The sequence below is a fragment of the Mastigoproctus giganteus genome, chromosome 4 (genome assembly GCF_048544385.1).
Source record: "Mastigoproctus giganteus isolate SK-2022 chromosome 4, ASM4854438v1, whole genome shotgun sequence".
Lineage (NCBI taxonomy): Eukaryota > Metazoa > Arthropoda > Arachnida > Uropygi > Thelyphonidae > Mastigoproctus > Mastigoproctus giganteus.
Genome location: NC_143578.1, coordinates 44,401,290 through 44,423,345, shown reverse-complemented (window position 1 = coordinate 44,423,345; position 22,056 = coordinate 44,401,290). Strand labels below are relative to the sequence as shown.

The 22,056-nt window shown below is 36.7% G+C and overlaps 1 protein-coding gene across 1 annotated transcript in view; it reads right to left on the bottom strand.

The window, feature by feature from the left end:
- Dp1 (satellite-binding protein 1 Dp1) overlaps nt 1-22,056 on the bottom strand; it is a 189,693-nt gene that overhangs the window by 91,996 nt on the left and 75,641 nt on the right. The window contains exons 5-7 of the mRNA XM_090372689.1: nt 20,630-20,836; nt 14,203-14,418; nt 10,401-10,607 (exon numbers count right to left, since the gene is read on the bottom strand). Coding sequence (XP_090228815.1) covers nt 10,401-10,607; nt 14,203-14,418; nt 20,630-20,836 — 630 coding nt within the window. The remainder of the gene's footprint in view (nt 1-10,400; nt 10,608-14,202; nt 14,419-20,629; nt 20,837-22,056) is intronic.

Genomic DNA, 22,056 nt, shown 5'->3' with positions numbered 1-22,056 from the left:
TCTGAAGGTCACTACCAAACAACAATAAAAACAATTTGCTCTTTCCAGTTTATTGGGCTTTTCTGTTAGCGTAGTCTATTATAAATGGGTAGTAAACTCGATCTTATTGCACTTGCAATAATACTGATAACTGGAATTCTTTGTGTTTTTACATTACAGTATTATGGTGAAATGAGTTCCCCTTCACTGAAATCTTCAATCATATAAAAAACAAATAAATTTTCAGAATCTTCTCATCATTCCTATTTACTTATTACAATGGTGAAGGGAAAGGGACACCAGAAAGTGCAAATGCCTGGAAACAAAACTAAAAATTGGCCAATTGATTTAGAAATGAAGATGAACATGATTAAGAAGCAGGACAAAGTTTGTCATCTATTCAATGTATGGAGTTAGGTCTTGCTGCTTCAACAGTGAATACTATTTTAAGGGACAGTGCATATATAAAAAGAACATGTTAAAGGATCAACGAATTTAAGATCAACAGTGATCACAAAACAGCGTTCAGCTATATTGAAGATGGAAAAGCTATTAATAACATGGAGGGAAAATCAGATTCAGAAGCGAGTGCCCCCAAGTCCAATGGCCATTCAAGCAAAAGCAAGAAGTATTTATGAAGATATTAAGGATAAGTACAGTGAACCCCAAGCCAAGTTCGTGGCAAGCAACGGGTGGCTTAATAGGTTCAACCATTGTGCTGGTTTCCAAAATATTAAAGTATGCAGTGAAGTCACCAGTGATGATTCTGCAGCTGCAGAGAAATTGTGATGTGTTGAAAAAACCCTGCTAAATCTCCACAGCCCTTAACTTCCGCAGCAGCATGCTTATTGGCTGGAGAGTTAATTCTGGCAACGATGCTCGAATGGTAAAACTTACTGACGTTATGCCGGTCTCCTCTTTTTTTGTAATTTTTCCTGTGAATGAGATAAAAAAATTGAATAAATAATTCTATTTACATGTTCATCGAACATTTCTTTTTGGCTTCAATCAAATTTGCATGCTGCATAAGCATTTAGGGAAATTCGGCATTTAGGACTTACGTAAAATTCCTAGAATGTAACCCTTACGTAGTTGGGGAGTGGCTGTATTGGAATGAATAGGTGAAGTGGGATTCCTCCCCCCTTTTTCAGCTGATGCCATATAAAGCTTGCTTTCTTGCATAATTTGCTACTACAAATACATGCACTGTTAGTAGCTGAATAACTAATAACTTTCAATGTGTAGTCAGTTCCTCTCAGCAATCATTAGTAAAAGATGCAATTTTGATACTAGAAAAGTGATTTTTATGTAGAACATGTGCAACATACAAGTTAGTGCAAACGCATCATATTAGTACGCAGCTAAACTCTTAATTAGCAAAAATATATGCAAAAGCGGCATCGTTTAAGTTATATCTCATATTGTGAATACCTTAGCAACGAGCTGCCATGAGATTGCACTACTTCGAATAAGTAACGCTTCACCAAATGAGAAGACTGTTGTTGATATTGACTGGAACTTGTGGGTTGGGCACTCACACACTAGTCAGACTTTTGTGGATTTATTGGATGATTGTTTTCTGCAGCAGCATGTTCGAGATGCAACCAGAGAAAGTAATACTCTTGATCTGGTTATCAGCAGTGATCATTCATGTATTAGGAATTTGCAGATAAAAGAACCACTAGGTGGCAGTGATCACAGTGTACTGATGTGGGATTTACTTAAAGATTTAATTACCATCAGGGGTAAAGGAAAGGGTTTTTGCTTCTGTAAAGGCGAGTACAGTGGTCTCCGACAGTTTTTAAATTCTGTACAGTGGGATCAACTGACGATGTTACCAACAGTAAATTCTAAGTGGGGAGCATTCAAGGAATTAATCGTGGAAGCTACTAAAAGTTTCATACCTATTAAGAAATATTGTTCAAGGTTTAGGCCTAAATGGTTGTCAAATGAACTAATGAGACTTGTAACAGAGAAGAAGAAGAATGCATGGGATGCATATAAATTATCAAGCGACTCAGAAGCCTATGGCAGATATAAGTTAATCTGTAATTAGGCGACAAAGGAGGTTCGGCGGGCGAAGGCAGATCACGAGAAATCCTTGGCAAAAGATGCTAAGAAAAACAGCAAGGATTTCTTTACTTATATAAACTCTAAAAGGGGATGAATCTGATTGCTCCACTTGACATCGATGGTTCGACTGTTGATGATCCTGCTCAGATAGCAAACAAACTGAATGAGTATTTTGCATCTACATTCACACGTGAGGAATTATTAAGGTTTGAAAATGGCAGAAGGTTATCAAATTGTAGCAAGATACTTAATGATTTTGTAATAACTTAGAGCAAAGTGGAAGAGAAATTGTTGAAGTTAAACGTAAGAAAAGCACCTGGGGTGGATGGGATCTATCCAGTTATATTAAAGGAGGCGGCAAAGCAACTAAGCAAACCCTTAGCCATAATTATGAGAGCATCCTTGGACACAGGGGAGGTTCCCATGGACTGGAGATGTGCAAATGTATCCCCAATTCAGAAAGGGGGATCGAAGGGTGACACGAGTAATTACAGATCAGTTAGTTTAACTTCTGTTCCGGGTAAAATAATGGAGTCGCTGGTTAAAGATGCATTGCAGGATCATCTAGACAAGACTGCAGCAATAATTCAGACACAGCATGGGTTTGTTAAGGGAAAGTCTTGTCTGACAAATTTGATAGGATATTATGATGTGGTTACAAAGGAACTGGATGAAAAAAATAATTTTGATATCATATATTCGGATTTCAGGAAAGCTTTTGACACTGTTGCGCATGGAAGACTATTGTACAAATTGGAGCAGAATGGTATTAAGGGTAAGTTGCTACAATGGATAAAAGGATGGTTGAGTGGGAAAAGACAGAGGGTGGTAATCAATGGGTGCGGCTCTTCGTCAACTAATGTTATTAGTGGTGTCCCACAGGATTCGGTGTTAGGTCCACTGTTGTTTTGTATATTTATCAATGATATTGATGAAGGTATATCAGGCTTGATGTCGAAGTTTGCAGATGATACAAAGGTTGGCAGGGTTGTTAATGACAGTAATGGCAGTGTGCTACTGCAACAGGATCTAGATAATTTGGGCAGATGGGCTAAGAAGTGGCAACTGAAGTTTAACCTTGACAAATGCAAAGTACTGCATATGGGTAGAAGTAACCCCAAAGAAACATACCAACTGTGTGGTACTACACTTAAGGTGGTAGAAAATGAAAAAGACCTGGGACTAATTGTGCAGGCAGATATGAAGTTTTCTGAGCAATGCAGACAGGCTGCCAGGGCAGGTCATGGGGTTTTGTCAATGATATATAGGAATTTTGCTAGCAGGGAAAAGGAGGTGATTATCCCTCTGTATAAGGCAATGGTCAGGCCACGCCTTGAGTACTGCGTACAGGTCTGGAGGCCTCATTTTAGGAAGGATGTAGATTTACTTGAGCGTGTACAGAGAAGGGCAACAAGATTGGTGAGGGGAATGAAGGGATCCTCTTACCAAGAGAGGCTTAAGTTCTGCAAATTGCAGTGGCTGGAGACTAGGCACCTGCGCAGTGATCTGATTGAGGTATATAAGGCCTTGAATGGGTTGAGCACACTGAATTCTGATGGGATCCTTCCACTTGTTCAGATTACGAACCTAAGGGGGCATAAATTCAAATTAAGAAAAGACAGATGTAGAATAAATGTGCGGAAATTTGCCTTTAGCCAGCGGGTGGTTAATTGCTGGAACAAACTTCCATCTGTCGTTGTGGAAGTTGATAGGTTGAATAAATTTAAGGAGGAACTGGACAGGCATTTGGAGAGAATGGTGTGATTTTTTTTTTTTTTTTTTTTTTTTTTGTTGGCTGATGCTGCATAAGCTCATACACTTGCTTTCCTGCATCACATGCCACTACTACTACTACTACTACTTATTCTCAGCGGATACCACCACTCAGATGGCACCGTTTCAGGGCTATTTTCAGATGCATCACTAGGGTACTTACCCACCCACCCACCGACCGAAGAAGGGCCAAATAGCCCTGAAATGGTGCCTTCTGGGTGGTGGTATCCGCCGAGAATAAGTAACAACAGTCTTCTCCTTTGGTGAAGCGTTACTTATTCGAAGTAGTGCAATATCATGGCAACTCGTTGTAAAGGTATTCACAATATGAGATATAACTTAAACGATGCCGCTTTTGCATATATTTTTGCTAATTCACAGTTTAGTTGCGGACTAATATGATGCGTTTGCACTAACTTGTATGTTGTCTAAATCTCTCGCAGCCTGAGGCTAAAGCCCTTAACATATTTCAGTAGAATATGTGGTGATTAATTTTTTTTACTGTAAAAGGATCTGTGCAACACCATGCATGGAGGGAGTGTCTGTGTGCACGAATTCTGCAAATGATGAAAGAAGGGCGAGTAAGTGGGTTAGAATGTTTAAAGCACAGGAAAGAACTGAGCGCTGATGAACCACATTCTGGCAGAACAAGTCTTATGTTTAGAGGCAGTGAAAAGATTGCAACACAAAACTAATAACTGATAAGAGAACAGTACCTATCAATAAATTTGCAATCAAACTTGTTTTTTTGGTATAGAGGGTAATAAAAAAAAAATCATTTATGATGATTTGCAACACATCAAAAATTAGCACAAAATAGGGTGTCTCAAATGAAGACAAATGCAGACTCATCAATACACAAGGTCCTTCTTACCTAGTACAGTAAGACCCCCATATCCACGGGGTCTATGTTCCAAGACCTACCATGGATGGCTGAAACTGCGGACATAAGCAAGCACTTGCTGACCCCACATATAACATGATTTTCTTGTACATACATACATACGTAAAATAAAGTTTAATTGATAAATTAAATACACAGTAAGACACTACCAACATTAAATATGGTAATAATCAAGTACAGCAGACTAGACTTACCGGGACACTTCAAGGCTCCAAATTAAAAAAAAAAAAAACAACCAGAAATCATAAAATTCAACTAGGATAGATATAAACAGATGTTTTGCAAGTTGTAAATAAGCAACAAGAACAGGCATTATAAGTTGTCATTGGGAGATTACTATACCTATTATCTTGCAACCCCCGCTGGCTTCACACCTACCGCTCAAAACAAAAAAAAAAAAAAGAAACCAAATGTTTAGTTTGATTTTGTGCATTGCATCTGTTGTGTTCTGTCGCACCGCAAAAGGACAAATTTTGTTTCGTTATTTAGGTCAGGAATGTCAGAATTTTTTTTTTTTTTTTTTCTGTTTAGAAATCGCAAAAACGATGGTCAAACGCAAGAGCTGTGCTTTCAAATTAAACAAAAACTGAGAGCTTGAAATTATTCAAATGTTTGAAAACGGTGCATCCATTAAATCTCTAAAGAACCATTATAATGTTGGTGACCAAACCATACGCGACATTGTAAAAAAATAAAGGGAAGCTATTCAATTTAAAATCAACATCATTAAAAATAAAGGGAAGCATTGTATTGGCCATGTGAGTAGTACATGTTAAATTTTTTTTGTTTTTTTTTCCCAATGATTAACTGCGAGTAACTGAATCAGCAGATATGGGGGCACAATTGTAGTATGCAAATTCCAGTTGTCTTAATGCAGTTCACTGAGGACAAGATGGATTCCATTGGTCTACAGGCAAAACAACATTCAGCATAACAGAAGCACTGGAATCCCACAACTAAAGCAATTTCAGATTGGTAAGTCATACTAACTTGTTCCATTACAAAGGGGATGGTTCCCCATCAGTGTTTCTCATAGCAATCACTGGGTATGATATTATGAAATCTTGAAACCATTCTATTGCGAAATGTGTGAGCATTAAACTTTTGCCAGCAATCGTGCAGGAAAGACATCTGAGACAATTTCCTTCTGTATCATGACAGTACACCACCACACTGATCACATTGACCAATTTTCTTGGAAAAATTAGTGTAGAATGAATTCAGCATTTATCATATTCTCCAGGTCTACCATCTGATTATTTTATTTTGGAATTTGAAAAATCATTTGCATGGGATTCAACTGAGAGATCACTGTAGTGATCCCATCTGTTGGTTTTAACAATTTTTCAGTGCTTCAGCAAGATTCCAAAATAGTTTTCACAATGCTACCAGAAATGGGCAAAGCAACTATAGCTATGCTTAAAGCAAGAGGGTGATTATATTGAAAGCAAAGTTAGTATGTAAGATTTCAATTATGTAAAAAGGCCAGGCAAATGAAAAATTGTAGAGTTCAGTAAAAGTTGAATATCATAAACAACAGGGAGACTATTCATGTCAAATGTTTTATGCAGTTCCCATTAGTTATAGTTCTTCCAACACTATACTGATGCTTGGATTACTCAAGAGAAGAAGTTTTGTAGTTGCTGTTGAAGCCACTTGTGCACTGCTGCCTTGATTTCTTCAAAAAGGTGATAATTATATGGAACCAGGTTTGGTGAATATGAGGGATGGGGCAATACCTCTAACTTCATCTCCTGTATTTGATTCATTGTAGAATGGGTGGTGTGAGGATGGATGTTATCACACACTGCAGGCACAAATACCCGGGTACAGCAAAACATGGTTGAAAAGCACATCACTGTATCTGTTCCCAATCACTGTTTCAAAACTGTAACTCACCCCAGAATACAGTGAGTAATGTTTCCTAGCTGATGCTTGAGTAAAGACTTTCTCCAGTTCATAGTGAGCCTGAGACTCACTATGAACTTGCACATTTGCTTTCTGGTGTGTAATACTGCACCCAGGCTTCATCTCTGGTCACTGTGTTCTAAGACTGCATCTCCTTCACACTCATGCTGTTCATGAAACATGGATTAAGTTGTTATTCCTTCAGTTCTGGTGTTAAACACTGAGTAATCCATCTGGCACACAATTCCCTAAAGTTCAACTCCTTACTAATGACAGTATGTGCTGAACTAATAGTAATCTTGAATGACATAGCAATTTCTGTGATAGTAATGCAATGGTTTCCTTGTATACGAGTTCTTCCACTGCATCTATGACTTCTGGTGCCATGTCACTGTTCTTGCCCTAGTTGAGGAGAATCCTCAACACTTTAAACACCATTCTTAAACTTATTTGCTTACTCAGACTTTCCATTAACTCATACTTCACTATATCAAGCAAACATTCTGTGATAAATTTTAGCAGTTTTTGTCCTTTTGCATTATAAAAAAAAAAAAAAAAAAAAAAAAAAATTTGGGTACAGATCACATCTACCTTGATGCAAATAATGCCAGCAGATGGTATCATGTGGGCATTCAGTGTTGTCAACAGATTTTGATCAATAATCTGGCACAAGATTATGATCAGTTTTTTTTGTAATATGCATATTATGTTGATCTTGCAGCATTCATTTGAATGACCACTGTAATATATTTTTCAAAACCAAAGCAGGCATTACTTTATAACTGCACCTCATATGAGAGTTGAAAAAATATAAAATACTATCTATACATTATTTTTCTGCATATTCACCAAAATGATTGGTACAGTTAAACCTATCATTTAATTTAACTAATATATAAAAAATATAACTACAATTAAAAAACACTGTTACTCCACAATATTTACTTGTACAAAGAGCATCATGTTCTGGGATTTATACTAATCCCTTGATCACATGCAAACTACTTTTGGTGGTCATACTGTCCAAACACGGGGGGGAGAGGGGGATGTAATGACTCATTTGAAGTTATCATTAGGGAATACATTGGATGTTTAAGAAAACATCCAATATTTTAAACTCAATATATTATGCCTTGAGCATTTAGATTTTATTTAAGCATTATCTTGCACACCTTTTGGTATCTCTCATATTGGGGAATTAACTTCACAAATGGGTTGGCATGATAGCAACACCACCAGGGTACCTACCCACCCACTGAGGATAGGCCAACAAGATTTGAAACAGTGCTGTCTGGGTGGTTGTGGTGCTGATTGCGAATAAGTAATGATAGTTGTTGTTATTTGGTTTTTTAGGAGCATTAGCAACTAAGGCCATATCGCTCTGGGGATATGTGGTGGTCATTCCCTGACCTTTCCGCATCCTCCTTATTTGGTGGGCACGGGCTCAAAACCCGGTCTAATCAAGAAGCGTGTGCTACGCACTGCTGCTCCTGCCCACCTGGCTACGGAGGTGCCAAGTAATGATAGTCTTTGCTATTAGTGAAGCATTACTTATTTGACTTAGTGTAATGCATGGTAACTCATTGTGAAGGTAGTCACAATATGAGATAGAATTAAATCTATGCCTTTACGCTACTTATATTGTTTTTATTTATTTCGTATGATGTGATCAATACACGAAGGAACCAGTTTTTTCTTGCTTCCTTCGTGTATCGTGGCCGGGATATCCAACCAACCGGTTGGTTCGGCACCATCGTGATATCCAGCCCGAGGCGGAAATCGAACCCGCGACCTTTGGGTTGCCATGTAGGCACTTATACTGTTTTTCGTTATGAGCTCACCATGGTGTATTTACACAGATATTTTACAGTGTTATTTTAAACTCATAATATATTATGCCTCGAGCATTTAGATTTTATTTAATTCTGAGTGTTACTGAACATTGTTTCACCATAATCCTCAACTGCACAATTTATTTTCTGCTGCTTTGCCCATAAAAACTAACCAACTCTGCTGTTCCTTGCAGGACCAAGTTTCCAATATGGGTGCCATTTTTAGACTGTCGTTGCAGGTGACACACACCTTCTTTGTATAACTGAGATTATGCCAGAGACAATGTTGCCAAATGTCAAGAATGAACACAGCAGCTGTTTGTAACATTGTCCAATGTAGCATTTAATGGATTAACCTTGCAGCTGCAAGGGTTTTGTTTGTAATCAATGCACAGAATTGAGGTTAACCGGATAATGACCAAGGTGCACAAGAATTTTATTGTTGGTTACTACTATCAGGAATATTTTTTTCTAAAAGGTAATTAATAGCAATCTAATTTCAGACTTCCACTGTACTGAGTGAAAGTTTGTAACTATGTCTGTACTTAAAAATGTTAAGGTAAAGCAGCTGAAAATTTACCTATTCAAAATGTCCTCCATGGCCATTTGGCCAGCAGAATGCATTGCCACCTACCACTTATTTTGGAGAGATTTGAGTCTAATTTCCCATCAATGACTGAAGTAATTTCTAAAGTTTTCAGTCAAAGATGTAGTTAGCTAATCTGAGGCAGGAATAGTTTCCCTGTGTGTCAGTCCAGGTTTTTCAGCTTACAAAACATGCAACTGGCCCACAAATATACACCCCTACAAACAAATACATGATATAGATATGAGTGACAAGTTCTGATGCCATTAAAATAATAATACCCAATCAAACTGACCCCACCAACACAATTTAATAGCATGGTATTCCCTGTAGTGACATGTCATGTATAGCCATAAAGATAGTGCAACTTAATTGACCTTCACAGACAGACTGAGAAAGATAATAAAAATAGTCAAATTTTTATTGAGTCCACATTGGTATGCTGCCTGACTTTAAGCAAAAATTGAATTTTAAACAACTAGTCAATCATATCGTGAGTACCATACAGTAACCAATTCAATTTTACTATATACCCCCTTTTCCCAACAGGAGTGAGTGTACCACGCTTTCAAAACTGCCTTAATACATTAGACCAGTGGTTAATCATCTCTTTTGGTGATATACTACTTCAAACATTTTCAAAAGCTTCTCATACTCCCTTGTATATTATAAATTAAAATTAAAATATCCTATACACCTTTTTTTTTTTAACTTATTATATGACAGTTTGTTATATGAAACTTGATTTACAAAAATAATGAAAATATAAGAAGCATAGGGACTTCTATCAAAAGAAGGTTGTAAGTTCTATTTTAGTTAGTGTTAATATATATCTTCTCATGGAAGAGATTTGTTAATCTCTTATTCCACTGATGGTCACAAAATTACCACAAAGTGACATAAGTGACCATCACAAAAATGATGGTCACTTATTCCACTGGAGTCAAAAATTACCTTCAAGGTAATTTTTGACTCCAGTTTGTTGTTTTTCTATTTAAAGTTTGAGAAATCTCTAGTAGACAGGGTGAAAATGTGTTAAAACGTTGGCAATGCTTCAGTAATTAACAGTAGGTTATTTTAAAATTGATCCTTACCGTGCAATGCAATTTAGTTAAGTAAACTAAATTAATTTGTGTAAAGAGCAATTTTAATTAAATTAAGGAAAATAAAATTACAGAGAAAGTTTGCAGAAAATAAGTTTTCTAACTTTCTTTGGAATTTTAGCAACACAGTAATGAAATTAAATATAAATAGTATTAACAGTTGTTACCAAGTTCGATACATGGCTAACTGAATCACAACTAACAGATATATATATATATATATAAAAACTACAAGTAATTACCTTTGCATATACTAGAGTTAGGGCTTGTCCTAATTTATCCTGTTCACCTCTAAGTGTAATTGTTTCAGATTGACTTTCAGTGGGAGGCATTTCTACAGATACACCTGTCTGTGCCATAATTTCATGCAGAGTTTGTCCACGAGGCCCAATTATATACTTGTGTTGATTTTTACGAACTTCTACTGAGACCATCTGGCATTTATTTCGCTAACAAATAAATAAAACGATAAAAAAATCAAATTTCTTGATTTTAAGTTGTATTTTTAGTTATTCTAGAAATAACAACCCTATATAAAAGTTATGCCTATAATTAAGTCATTTGTATATTATGCAGATAGCAAGATATAAAAATTAATCTTGTAACATTTGAGATTTATGTACCTAAATATAAGAAAAGTCATAACTGAGTTATTCAAGGAGGGAAAACAAGTTCTTGAAGGAGGGAAATACCAGAAGTTTATCAAAATCTAAACAGGGAGCTATGTGATTTTGAAATAACTGAGAGCAAAGTGGAAGAGAAATTGTTGCAATTAAACATAAGGCAGGCACCTCAGGTGGACGGGATCTATCTAGTTATATTAAAGGAGGCAGCAAAGGAAGTAAGCAAACCCTTAGCCATAATTATGAGAGCTTCCTTTGACTCAGGGGAGGTCTCCATAGACTGGAGGTGTACAAATGTATCCCCAATTCACAGAGGGGGGTTCACAAAAGGTGAACTATAGACACAAGTAACTATAGACCTGTTAGTTTAACTTGTGTTCCGGGAAAAATAATGGAGTCACTGGTTAAAGAAGCATTCCAGGATCATCTAGACAAGGCTGCAGTAATAATTAAGGCACAGCATGGGTTTGTTAAAGGGATGTCTTGTCTGACCAATTTTATTGGATACTATGATATGGTCACAAAGGAACTGAATGTCAAAAATAATTTTGATATATTATACTTGGATTTCAGGAAAACTTTTGATACTACTGCACAGGGAAGACTGCTGTACAAATTGGAGAGGTATGGCATTAAGGGTAAGTTGCTACAATGGATAAAGGGATGGTCGAGTTGGAGACGACAGAGAGTGGTAATCAATGGACACTGCTCTTCACGGACAAATGTTATTAGTGGAGTTCCCCAGGTTCAAATGCTGGGCCCATCGTTGTTTTGTGTATTCACCAATGATATTGATGAAGGCATATCAGGCTTAATGTCCAAGTTTGTAGATGATACAAACGTTGGTAGGGTTGTTAACGACAGTAAAAACAGTATGCTACTGCAACAGGATCTAGATAAGTTGGGCAAATGGCTGAGAAGTGGCAACTGAAGTTTAACATTGACAACTGCAAAGTACTACATATGGGTAGCAGTAACCCAAGAAAACGACCTGGGGGTAATTATGAAGTTTGCTGAGCAGTGCAAATGGGCTGCCAGGGCAGCAAGTCTAAGGAGCAAGGCTAAGGAGATGATTATTCCATTGTACAAGGCAATGGTCAGTCCCTAGAGTACAGTGTACAGGTCTGGAGGCCTCATTTTAGGAAGGATGTAGAGTTGCTAGAATGAGCACAAAGAAGGGCAACAAGATTTGTGAGGAGAATAAAGGGGTGCTCTTACCAAGAAAGGCTTAAGTTCTGCAATTTGCAGTGCCTGGAGACTAGGCATCTGCGAGGTGATCTGAATGAGGTGTATAAGGCCTTCGAACAGGTTGAGCAAGCTCAATGCTGATGATTGCTGGAACACACTTCCATCTCTTGTTGTGGAAGTTGAATATGTTATGGAACTCGAATAAATTTATGGCTGAGCTAGACAGGCATTTGGAGTGAATGGATGGGTGAAATGGGAGGGCTTTTTTTTGGCTGATGCTGCATAAGCTTGCTTTCTTGCATCGTATGCCTCAACTAATGCTAAAGCAAGATATACACCTCTTTTCTCTTCAATATATAAACAATGGCACCAATCATTAAAAGAAGAAACAGGGAAGGAGGAATATATCTGAAGCCTTGTAATTAATATCAATATGCATCTAAATAACAAAAATGCTAATAACATAATAAATTTTTTTTTCTACCTCAAAAATAATGACCAGTCTTCCAAAGGGCTTCCTGAATAACTGAAGTTAAGTTTTGTTGATGCCAACAAATAAATGGTGGTAATAACTTCCCCTCCCCCAGCAACTTTTTATGTATTAAATATGTAATAATAAGTATTAAATTTTATGTTCAATGCAATCATCTGACTTTTTATCATTTGGCACACTCTCATTAGTAAGCTCAGGCAAAAATGAAAACCCACTCATTTTTGAATAGTTTCAAGTTTTGGTTTCTGATTAAGAGCATATCCAAAAAATTGGGTCCAATAAATTTATAGATTAACAATTCAACTTCATTAGTTTCACTGTTGATTTATATTTGGCTTAAAATATACACGAATTGTTTCCTTCTAAAATTTAAACCTACTCATTTTTGAGTGGGTTTAAATGAAAAAATGAAAACCCACTCATTTTTGAGTGGGTTTAAATGAAAAAATGAAAACCCACTCATTTTTGAATAGTTTCAAGTTTTGGTTTCTGATTAAGAGCATATCCAAAAAATTGGGTCCAATAAATTTATAGATTAACAATTCAACTTCATTAGTTTCACTGTTGATTTATATTTGGCTTAAAATATACACGAATTGTTTCCTTCTAAAATTTAATTTCACTGCTTGCATTATTCCTCGATCCAAAGGTTGACTTAACGCTGCACTGTACTAAACTGTAATGCTGTATATCGTTGTTACAATATTTGCTCTTCAATGGAACACATCAAAACCTTACAGGGGAAACAACATGCCATTGCTCTAATTTACGTTAACTGCTCACATTCCTCATTGCCAGGTGCTGAGCAGCATTGTCTAAAAGCAATAAGAGTTTTTCAATTAGAAGCACCACATGTTCACTATAGCAAATTCAGTTTCCAAAATTCATTATTAGTGCATATAGTATTGCTGTTTATATTTGTGTTATGGTATAATTATTTGGTGATGATAAAAAAAAGAGAAAAAATTGTAAATTATTTAGTCTACAAGTGCAAAAATAGCCAGACATCTAATCTAAACACATTAAAAAAAAATAATAAAAATGTATGGAATTAAATTTCCTGACAAAAAAGCTTGCTTAATACAGGCACAATTAGCTCTTAGAAGACAATGCTGTTTATGTTTGACAAGTTGATGCCTAGAGGATGTTCATAAGAGGGATTTAGAAAGGGACTGATAAAAATTGCTGCCATGTAAATCCTCCTTATTGTACAGGAAATCCTCATACACTAAGTGATCCTTAGTATAATTACAGTTATGAGAAAATGTAGCTGATCAAATAATAAACTGACAAAGCATCTCCAGTGCTCAGAGGGAGCAGTTTCTTGTATACTACTATTCCTAAAACTGAATTCACAAACGAAAAAATAAATCTCTTCTACCCTTGAGCTGCTATTGGAATTTATCATATTATCACTGGTACAACTGAAGTAATATTTAACAGATTTCATTTTGGTGGACTTTCCATCTCATAAGCTATATGCTGTTTCTCTCCTTTAGCAGTTCTCAACGCATGTGTCACTAAAAATTTGTAATAAGTCCATAGGTGATACTTTAAAAATGCCAGTTTTTTTTTTAGTTCAGCGATTGTAATATATGCATGTTGTGCACAAAAGTTGAAACTACTACATTAGATATGTTTTTTTTTTTTTTTTGGGAGAGATCCACCACCCTGAAATTAATTTCAGAAGTTCTCTTATATACAAATGAATTTTCTTGGAACAAATAAAAACAAACTTACCTTATCTTCATAGATTTTAAGAACTTTTTCTCTAGCTTTATTGACTGCATCTTTTTCGCCAGCTATAGTGATTTCATCTTTCATTGCACTGGGTGGTGGCATGTTTATACGAGCGCCTGTTTCATTCATAAGTTGATTAACAGTTTCATTGTATGGACCTGATATAAACGGGTGATAAATTTTGGGAATGTCGAGCCTTTCGAATGCCAGTTTAGCCTAGTAAGAATAAATTAATGCTGTAAGAATGAATAGATATAAATAATTATATAGGACAAGGATTAAAACAAGATTTTGATTAAATGGATAACACAGGAAAGGGAAATTTCTTGCATTTTAGTTGTTGAATAACAACTAAAATAACATTCCCAGAACATGCATTACAATTTTATATACTCAAGCAGTCTAGCACAAAAAGTAGTTTGTGCTTTTTTTCATCCCCAAATACCATTTTCAGTATATTATATGGGTATTGAAAAATTTGTAGCTTATAATACAAAAATAATGACAATAAAATTGTGAATATAGTCTTGTTTGGTTATTTGATCCTCTGCATAAAACAAATGCAAGAATGCAGGTTCATAATTTCATTACATTTTCTTTGATAACATGCTGTAAATAAATGTGCTTTCTTTTTTTCAGATAATGAAAAAATCTGAACATCATATCATCAGAAGAAGGCTTAAACATCAAAAGAAATTCATGATATTGTACCTGTCTAATATATCTATTAGACAGGCTGCAAGAGTAGCCTGTCTAATTGATATATTAGACAGGCTACTTCTTCAGCTAGAATATACAGTAGCTCATGGGGTCTTGTCAATGATATACAGGAATTTTGCTAGTAGGGATAAGGAGATGATTATCCCTTTGTATAAGCAATGGTCAGGCCACACCTTGAGTGCTGCATACAAGTCTCGAGGGCTCATTTTAGGAAACAAGCAGAACTTCTGGAATAAGTACAGAGAAGGGCACCAAGATTGGTGAGTGGAACAAAGGGTTGCTCTTACCAAGAAAGGCCCAAGTTCTGTAAGCTGCAGTGTCTGGAGACTAGGCAAGGTGATCTGATCGAGGTGTATAAAGCCTTGATGATTTGAGCATGCTCAATGCTGATGGGATTCTCCCTCTTGCTCAGATTACACACTTGAGGGGGCATGAATTCAAATTGAGGAAAGACAGTTGCCTTTTTTGCTGGAACAAACTTCCATCCGTTGTTGTGGAAGTTGACAGCTAAAATAAATTCAAGGCAAACTTTTGGAGTGAATGGATGGGTGAAATTCAAAGGTTTTTTTTTTTTTTTTTTTTTTTTTTTTGGCTGATGGTGTATAAGCTTGCTTTCTTGCATCATGTGCTTCTACTAATGCTAATGCTATTTGATTATATGCCATGGTAGTGAGCAAGTTAGTTAATGGATGCAGTGCATTACATTTCAAGTACATTAGCAAATAGTACTAATTCATGATTTATAATAAAATCATGCACACAAAGCAACAACTTTTATGTACAAACCAAGAATGTTTTATTTCTGCATACCCACCACAATGCCCATTCATTCCTCCAACAAGCACATGGCAACACAAACAATATCCAGTGCTTCAGGTAGAATATACAGTATATGGATAGCTCATATGATATGCATGGGGAGGAAAAAAATTGTAATTGCCAGGTTTTCTATTGGTCCGAATTTAATGAAATTTGAGAATGCTCGACAAATCATTCTGAGTGAGATCCACCCACTGAGAGGTTAGTTATTACACGCAGACAGATGAACAAAGAAATAATAATTATGGATTTCTATTGGTCTGATTTTAATGAAATTTAGGATATCTTAACAAATCTTTCTAATGGGCCCAAACATAAAATTTCCATAAAATCTATCCACTAGGAGTTAAATTATGACATGCCAGATGGGCAAACAGACAATGAAAATAAAGAGGCACATTATACATATATGCTAATGCACCTAAAAAATGAGAAGCAGAATTCAAGAGGGGAGAAAGTGAGTATTAAAGATGATCCTATCAGTGCATAACACACAACTGCTAATTTTTTTTTTTTTTTATGTAGACCCCAAACAAGGGTATTAGAACCCATAGTACTTAGTACCATGCTTGGGTTGGAAAGACATTTGTTGACATTGGACTTGAACTTCTGTAGACTGTAATTTTCAGGAAATACATGAAGGAAGGTTGTTCCAGAAAATGGCAGTTGAATAAATAAACAAGGAAGATGAAAAGTTGGTTCTGTGAATTTGAAGTTGGACAGTCAATGGATGTTGGCTAGTGGTGGCACATGTTCAGACTGTTTTGAAAGAGAGATCATGAATTATAGAAGCCAATCCAGAAGAATAGTGCCCATGGAAATATCTGTAGAAGAGGCATGCAGCAGAAACAGTAAGTCTATGAGACAGCGAGTGGAGAGACTCTGTTAGAGATGAATCATTAATTAACCTAACTGCCCTCTTCTGAATGGAATCAAGACGTCTGAGAGCGGTTTTGGGGGCACCATCTCAGATGTGGGAACAATATTCCATGGTAGGGCGGATTTTCAATTTGTACAGAGTGAACAGCTGTTTGGAAGAAAAGTAAAAAAACTGAGATGAGCAGTAGTTGAATCAACTGATAACTGAGATTTGTCAGAAAAAGTACATGGGGTTTGGCAGACTGAAGTGGAAATGGACATCGTTGAGATTAGAATTGAAACCACGTATATTTGAGAAATGAATTAGGAAGTGCTTGGGAGGTTTAGATCTTTTCGCAGATAAGCTTGCTCTATTAGTTTGACAATTCATGGTGTATTCAATAGTAAGAAAAAGTGGATGGGACATGCTGTATGAAGTAATGAAATTTTTGGATATGGCGTACACGTGGTAAGAATATACCCAGATCCTTGACATAACATGGCCTCGACAATGCTCCCCACATACACACTACTCGGACTCCCTCCAGTCACTATCTGGCAGAGTAGAGGTAGCAAGATTATACACTAGCTGATCCGGAAGCCTCCTAAAGTGTTACCAATAGGTTCGGTCCAGTGTACTAAACTGCAAACACCGTTTTAGAGCTGTACCCTCGAAATGTAAGGAATATTGGATCTCGCCACGATGTTCATCATACCATCAAAAGTCATCAATCATAATGCATGATGGAAGAGATGGGGAAGGGTTGACCAGAACTTAGCTCTGGAGATTATACATGGATTCCACCACTTCAAGCCTCCAATAAGCAAAGTGGTGGTATTGCACTGGTTTATGTGAGTCATCTACCACCTAGTACTGCCTGGTAACACAGAGGGGCGGCATTCCTCTGTGTGGTGTGGGCGCCACACCTCGACCCCTGCTTACGTTGGTTCACACCTGGGTGGTCACCCACCATGTACTTGTGCATGGAGGTTATACCCAGGATTACTAACAGTCCCACCATTGTGAAGGTGCAAGCAGAGGATTTGGCTGTCACAGACTGTCCGGAATTCACCGAAATTGTTTGACTTGAGTGTCACCCAAATATCAGTTCCTTCAGCATTTTAGACTCCCAGGTAGCAAGTACAGATTGTCTGGCATATCTGTGACAACCTCAAGGACCAGCTAAAAAAATTGCTTAAAAAAAAAAAAAAAAAAAATTGATTCAATACACATATGGTGAGGGCAGACTGGCAATTATCAATGAAATTTTTTAGGCTATAGGCATCTTAATAATCAGACATCACATTCTGACAGAGGAATTAGGTTTATCAAAAGTTTCTGCATCTGCAAAAGAGACCCTGCTACTTCTGAAACCTTATAATGTCAGTGAAAGACTGTCAGAATTGTTGGCAAGTTACAAAGGAGATCCAGAAAATTTTTTGGCATGATTTTTAAAGATTTATATAACTATCAGCTTGATCAAAGCAAAAGAAACATTTAAGTACACAACTGCCAAAGAAGGCAAAAATCATTCCTTTAGCTGGAAAAGTTATGATGGAAACCTTTTGGGATCCTAAATGAATAATAACTATGTTCCAAGAGGCCAAACTCCGATGGTAAAATACTATATAACCTATTATATCAATTATAAGATGAAATAAAGTCTAAAAGAAAAGGAATACTGATGGAAAGTGTTTTGTTTCACCAAGATAGGGGCTCCCACTCACACATCAGCAATTGCATTGATTAAAATGCATCAGTAATGGGGATGAATTACTATCATACCCACCATATTTACCAGATATTGCAATGCCAGACTTCTTTTTGTTTCCTAAACTCAAAATTTCACTTGGCTGGAAAATAATTCTAAACAAATGAAGAGATTATATCAGTCATAAAAGCATTTTTTCAGGCCTTGAGTCATTCCGTAGAATGATTTATGATAGTGGAATAAATGCATTGTAACATCTCTGGAACAGGTTCGTACAGCTCTGAGGAGAATATGTTGAAAAATAATACACAGCCACTGGTGGGCCAACTTCTTCACAGTGAAGAAGTTGGCCCACCAAAAACTTTTCAAAACCCCCTAATACAAGGTGCTACGCAAAAGTTTCCAAACTGTATTTATAAAATAAATTAGACTCACCCTGGGTCTTAATCACCACTGTCACCTTCAAAGTAGTCCCCTTGAGAGTATAAACACTGATCCCAGCACTTCTCTCGTGATTTGAATGCATCCTGAAAGACTTTCATCATAGTGTTCAGCGCTGCCTGCTATTCGGTTTGGATATCCTCTATGCTGTCAAATCTTTGACCCTTCAACTTGATTTTCATTCTTGGAAAGAGGAAGTCATCGCAGGGGGATAAGTCTGGTGAATAAGGGGATGGAGGACAACTGTCATGTTGTTGGATGCCAAAAACTGCACCACAGCAACAGATGTGTGGGCAAGTGCTTTGTTACAATGAATGCCAATTCTCTGTGTACCACTTCTCTGGATGTTTCCTCCTGATGGCTTCCCTTAACTGCCTCAGAAAGTGGCAGTAGAACTTTGCGTTGATGGTCTGGCCAGGAGGAACAAATTCCTTATGGATAATCACATCAATGTCCAAAAAACAGATCAGCATGGACTTCACATTGCTTCTCACTTGTCAGCCTTTCTTCGGTTGGAGCAAAGATAGGTTCTTTTACTGGGATGATTGTTGCTTGGTTTCTGGGTCATACACATATACCCAATTCTTGCCAGCAGTGACAACCTTAGAAAGGAAATTTTGATCACTCCTGGCCTGTTCTTGAAGATCTCTGCTAACTTCAATGCTGCTTTTGGTCTTCACTCAGTAACCGTGGCACGAACTTGCCCGCAATCCTTCTCATGTTCAACTCGTCTGACAAAATCTGCTGACACATGCCGCATGGTAGTCCTACAATGTCACAAATGTTGTGGATGGTTTGCCTGCAGTCTTCATGGATCACCGCCCAAACTTTTGTGACATTTTCCGGGGTGGTGCTTGATGATGAATGCCCAGAGCAATCAGTCACCAACCGACATTCAACCGTTTTTAAAACAGTTAAACTAGTAGTAGGTCTACGTCTGGCCTAAAGCATTGTCACCAAAAGCTTGTTTCAACTTCTTATGGGTTTCTGCTGCTGTATTATTAAGAAGGAAACAAAACTTGATGCAAGCACGTTGCTCTCTCACATCAGCCATCACAACCTACACGAAACACACTGCCAAAGAACTGTGCATAAATATTCAATGACTCTATCCAGCCCGACACCACGTGGCACACTGATTCACAAAGGATGCATGCAGTGTTATCTAGCACCACAAGTCCATACTAGACATAGTTCCCGCGCAACATTCAAATTTCGGGAACATTTGGGTATATATAAAATCACCCCCATCTTTGGGGAGTATACCCTGTGTCAGTAACCATTGTAATGCCACTTTTACAAAGTGACACAAGCTACCTCAACAGCTATCCACAAAGACTTCAGAGGCAATCTGCAACTATCAACAAGCCTAAGTTTAATGAAAGCATAAATTTCAAAATGCTTAAACAGTACCATAGTCTATTGATGGATGTCACTTAAAAATGCTGTAATTTTTCAGAATCAAAGCAGTACTTTACACATGATTTTGTGTTCCCATAGAGTGATTGAGAATGAACCTTAAATGTCACTGCAGCAAACTAAGGGTTGATAAAGTAACTTAAGTAAATGAAGATATCTTAATTATGTACTACTGCATCTGAAGGAGCTTCAAAAATCTTAAAACTTCATCCCACCCATAAAACTCCACTTAACACGTATATATTTAAAATAAAACAAGAAATAACTTCCTAAAAAAAAAAAAAAAAAAAAGCCCAATACATTTAATACATTTGTTTCTTGTAGTGGTTAAGGTTAAGGAAAGAAAAAAATTTATTAAAAATAATATTTAAAAAAAGCATCCAAAATTTATTTACAATTCTCTTTATACCATAATTTTAAAATACACACAGTTAATTTAAATATGCAATTATACTTACCTGTTCATCAGAAATTAACTGAATCTCATGCCGAGCCTTATCAATTCCTTCTCTGGTACCAGTGATAAGAATATGATCAGAATTTGCTTCTGGACGTGGCACAGTAATTTTTGTAGCTGTACTAAGTTCTAAATCTGCTAATTTTTTTCTATTTTTTCCTAAAATAAAACGATGGTGGTCTTTGGGAATGAGAATGGTTAAACTTGCCTAAAAGAAACAAAGTGGAAATAGTATTAATTTATTTTTGTCTTGAAATTCATTAACACTAATAAAATTTATTAATTTAATTGCCATTTGGATGGGTCAAAATATATTATTATAGACATAAAAGAGCTGATTAAATTGTACTGAGAATAAATATGAAAAGGTGTACTTACAGAGATGCAAGGCTAATATCCACCCCCCCCCCCCCAAAGTATTTTACTTTGAAGGAAATTCATGTGTACAGCATGTTCACACTTATTCTACCATTACTGCCAGCGGTCATGAGGGCCAGATTTAAAGATGGGATGAGGCCCCTTGTAATGTGAGGCCCTAAGCTGTAGCTTGTTTATCTTATATATAAATCTGGCCCAAGTGGCCATTGATCATCTCTGAAAGAAATGATCATCTCTTCAGCCACTTCACAAATTGTTAAGCTTGTTATTTCATGCTAAATTAAGCACCTCATATAATGATTCAAAATTTCTAGGGTTGAGATTTGGCTGTACATGAAACCATGAGGCTAGTCAACTACACAATATTTTTTGAAAAGTCTTTCATTCTAGTATAACTGCCAACCACTGACTTTTGGAAAGCATATTTTGTAATTTTTTTATTAGAAAAAAGCAGGAGGAAAACAAAAAAAGTTTTTAAATCCAGACTTTGGACCTCAAATTAAATTTCACTATTAATATACACATTTATATTAAAACAGCGACAAAATTGTTTATCAGTATTTGTTTCAAACAGTACATACACCTGATTTTCTGTAGATTTGTTTGGATTGCCTAATAGATGCCAACTGATTACAGTTGCTTCAAAGAAGATACTCTTGCAGACTGAAATTCAACATTTCAGTTTTGTTTGTAACAATAGCCCTATTCAGAATGAGAAGATCTGAAGTTGATTGATTGATTGATTTGGTAGTTGTTGGCGCATCGGCTTCTGTGGCCATATTGCACCTCCCAAGGTTTTTGCAGTACTTTGATCCAAGCCCGAGGCGGGAATCGAACCCGCGACCTTTGGGTTGCCGGGCAGGTACTTTACCCACTCGGCTAGCCCGGTCGGCCAGATCTGAAGTACACTTGTTTTTCGTCTGGGTGAAAATCCATTCACACCTCAGCACTATTATTAGAAATTGATAAAATGGTAAGTGAGCCTTGAAATTTTTTAAAATTCAGATTTCCTTCTATACTTGTCAGTCCCCCCAACAAAGGACCAATGTG